This window comes from Papilio machaon, chromosome 8 (assembly GCF_912999745.1).
Source record: "Papilio machaon chromosome 8, ilPapMach1.1, whole genome shotgun sequence".
NCBI classification, from domain to species: Eukaryota; Metazoa; Arthropoda; class Insecta; order Lepidoptera; family Papilionidae; genus Papilio; species Papilio machaon.
In genome coordinates this window covers 6,013,716-6,016,329 of record NC_059993.1, presented here as the reverse complement: position 1 = coordinate 6,016,329, position 2,614 = coordinate 6,013,716, and the positions used below count along the sequence as shown (strand labels likewise).

At 29.1% G+C, this 2,614-nt stretch overlaps 1 protein-coding gene across 1 annotated transcript; it reads left to right on the top strand.

Moving 5' to 3' along the window:
• Positions 1-1,344: 1,344 nt before the first annotated feature.
• On the top strand, positions 1,345-2,389 carry LOC123721199. Its single transcript, XM_045679079.1, has 4 exons — positions 1,345-1,450; positions 1,657-1,740; positions 1,844-2,034; positions 2,213-2,389. The coding sequence occupies exons 1-4, from the start codon at positions 1,345-1,347 to the stop codon at positions 2,387-2,389; spliced, it is 558 nt and encodes a 185-aa protein (XP_045535035.1).
• Positions 2,390-2,614: the final 225 nt, after the last annotated feature.

Below are 2,614 nucleotides of genomic sequence, written 5' to 3'. Positions count from 1 at the left end.
ACCATTAATATTAATCAAAATATAATATTGACAAATCTAATGATCTCTTTGATTAATAAGTTCGTGATAAGATTGATTACAAGTAAAAATATTAATGTTATAATGAACTTTTTATACAGTTTTAACGTGAAATGTCAATCTTTAATTATAGCTATATGTCAGATCGGAATACGAACGAAGAATTTGGCAACATTCCGATCCGGAGAGCAATAACGGAAGTGGCTTGTAGCGGAAATGGTGATTGGTGAAGCATGGACAAATCACAGATTGTCATACGATTTGACGAATATAAATAAGTAAGAAAATATATTTCTATAATGAAAAATTATTTAAATTAAAAGGAAAATATTAACTTGTGTAAAATTTTGCATGCATGTAAATCTAATGTTAGTTTAGTCAACATTTTATCTTAATTTTAAATTGAAAACAAATATTTTTACATTATGATTAATTTTTTTTTTTATCTAAATCGAAGCACCAGGAGCGGAGTAACACGGTAACACACATTAAAAAAACAGGCTTATTTATAACCTCCTTCTTTTTGAAGTCGGCTAAAAATATGTGATAAATGAGACAACATTTGTGTTAGTAAATAATAACTTTAATTAAACGAAATTGAGGTCCTTTTGTTAAAATAAAATATCATAATAGTTTGTCCTTTATTAAGCTCCAAAGGTTAAGAGCACTTATTTAGTATTCCGTAGCACTTTACCCTTAAATGCGCGATTAATTATTTCAAACACATTTATAGTTGGCAATGCTCACCAACATTTGTAGGTTAGTTTGTAGGTATATTTTCTATCGCCGCTTTTCATTTAATTCTTTAACAGAGATAGAAAATCACTGCCTTTTTCATATCCCTTATTTAAGAGGAACTAAGAGTAGGTCTTTGATATGCAACGTGAACAAATTTCAACGAATTATATTTTTATGTATATAAAATGATGACTCATATTTACTAAGGCTAGTATCAGTTGAAGAGTAAGCCAGCTCGGAATAGACTAGAGGTACTGGGCTATAATCATCGATAGTCCTGCGTAATGGGCGTAAGCGTTATAATTAACACGCAAACGAAAATAAATGAAGTTTATACAAACCCCTATACAATATATTTCAAGGCGAAACATATTTCCTTTATTCTCCTCTATAGTTATTAAAAAAAACAGCCACATATTTAAAAGTGTTCTCTTTGTATTCAATAAATAATTTTAGATTTTAGTTTGGTGCAAGAGTAAATTTACTTTTAATATTTTTATGGCAAACGGATAGCGTTATCGTTTACGATCAATCAACTTACGAGTATCGAAACAACGTTTTAGATTTATTTTTAAAACACGGCTTGATATGAAAAAGTTGAAACGTTTGAAACAGTTTGAAATAATTCCTTTGTTCGTTTTATTCACAGTAATATATTTAAATTTTATAAGTAGCGATGTTTTGTTGGGAAACTGTAAGTGAAAAGATAAAAAATACATTTTTTTTAATTTTTAACTTAACTTTATTTGCCCAAGCAGCAAAAAGTATATAGAAATAATGATAGCAATGTATACTTTTTTGCAAAACTAATACTGTAATGTTTCTAATACATCTTTGTTTTTTTGCATAATTTTACATGTGATGGAATATTTTATTAATTAGTTATTATTCTTATTTTAGCTTCAAAAATCTTACTTCCCGCAAACTGGCCGAATAACTGGAATGACAGTATTATTCCTTTTGTTTTTAATTTTTATTCACCAAGTATGTATAAATAAAAATAACGTAAGTTAAATAATAGATTGAATTTTACGCCAAAGGTCTTTGAGAATTTTCATTTTTAATGTGATCTTGACGTACATTTCAGGTATAAAACGCTTGATAAGTCTTGTCCAAAAAGGACACAGCTATATAGAGGAACGATCTTGCTTAACATTTAAGGAACATGATCCGAGAATTGTAGCGAACTTGGCAAATTTTAGCTATCTTTACTATAGTTATTCTGGCGTTTTAGAAAGCTGTTGCCTCCCCTTTTTTATAAAACCAAGTGGACGAAGGGTAAAGTTATTATTAAGAAGTAATTTAATAAATACTTCTAACTCCATCACTTAAGTTCAAATATACTTATAACTTCGTAGTAATACAAATACAATCTAACTTAACCTAACTTATGATAAAATTCCTTTTTCAATGATTTGTTTTAAAAACGTTTCATTTTGTAAACACAACGTTTCAGTTAGTGCTCATAACTCCGCTGTGCACACTCCCCGCAGAAGTTGCTCACGCGACAATGCACGCAATAGGCTTGCAGCACAAAAAACACGAGTCTTTTCTACAGAACGAAGTGAAAGCTCTCATGTTTAACAAAGATTGCAAAAAAAGGAATAGGAATATGAAAGCTTTCGAAAATTGATACAATTTTTAATTGACAAGATGAGTTATGAAAAAATATTTTTCCTCAAAGCATACACAAAACCGATATATTTTATTAAAATAAAATCCACCCGCCATATTAATTTGCATATCCCATTGTACACGATGAATGGCGCAAATGAATTATAGATTGTGGTAATTTAAACTGAATAAATCCCTCCTTTTGATACCAATACTTTTGAGTTGGTGACAACTCAATTTTGAA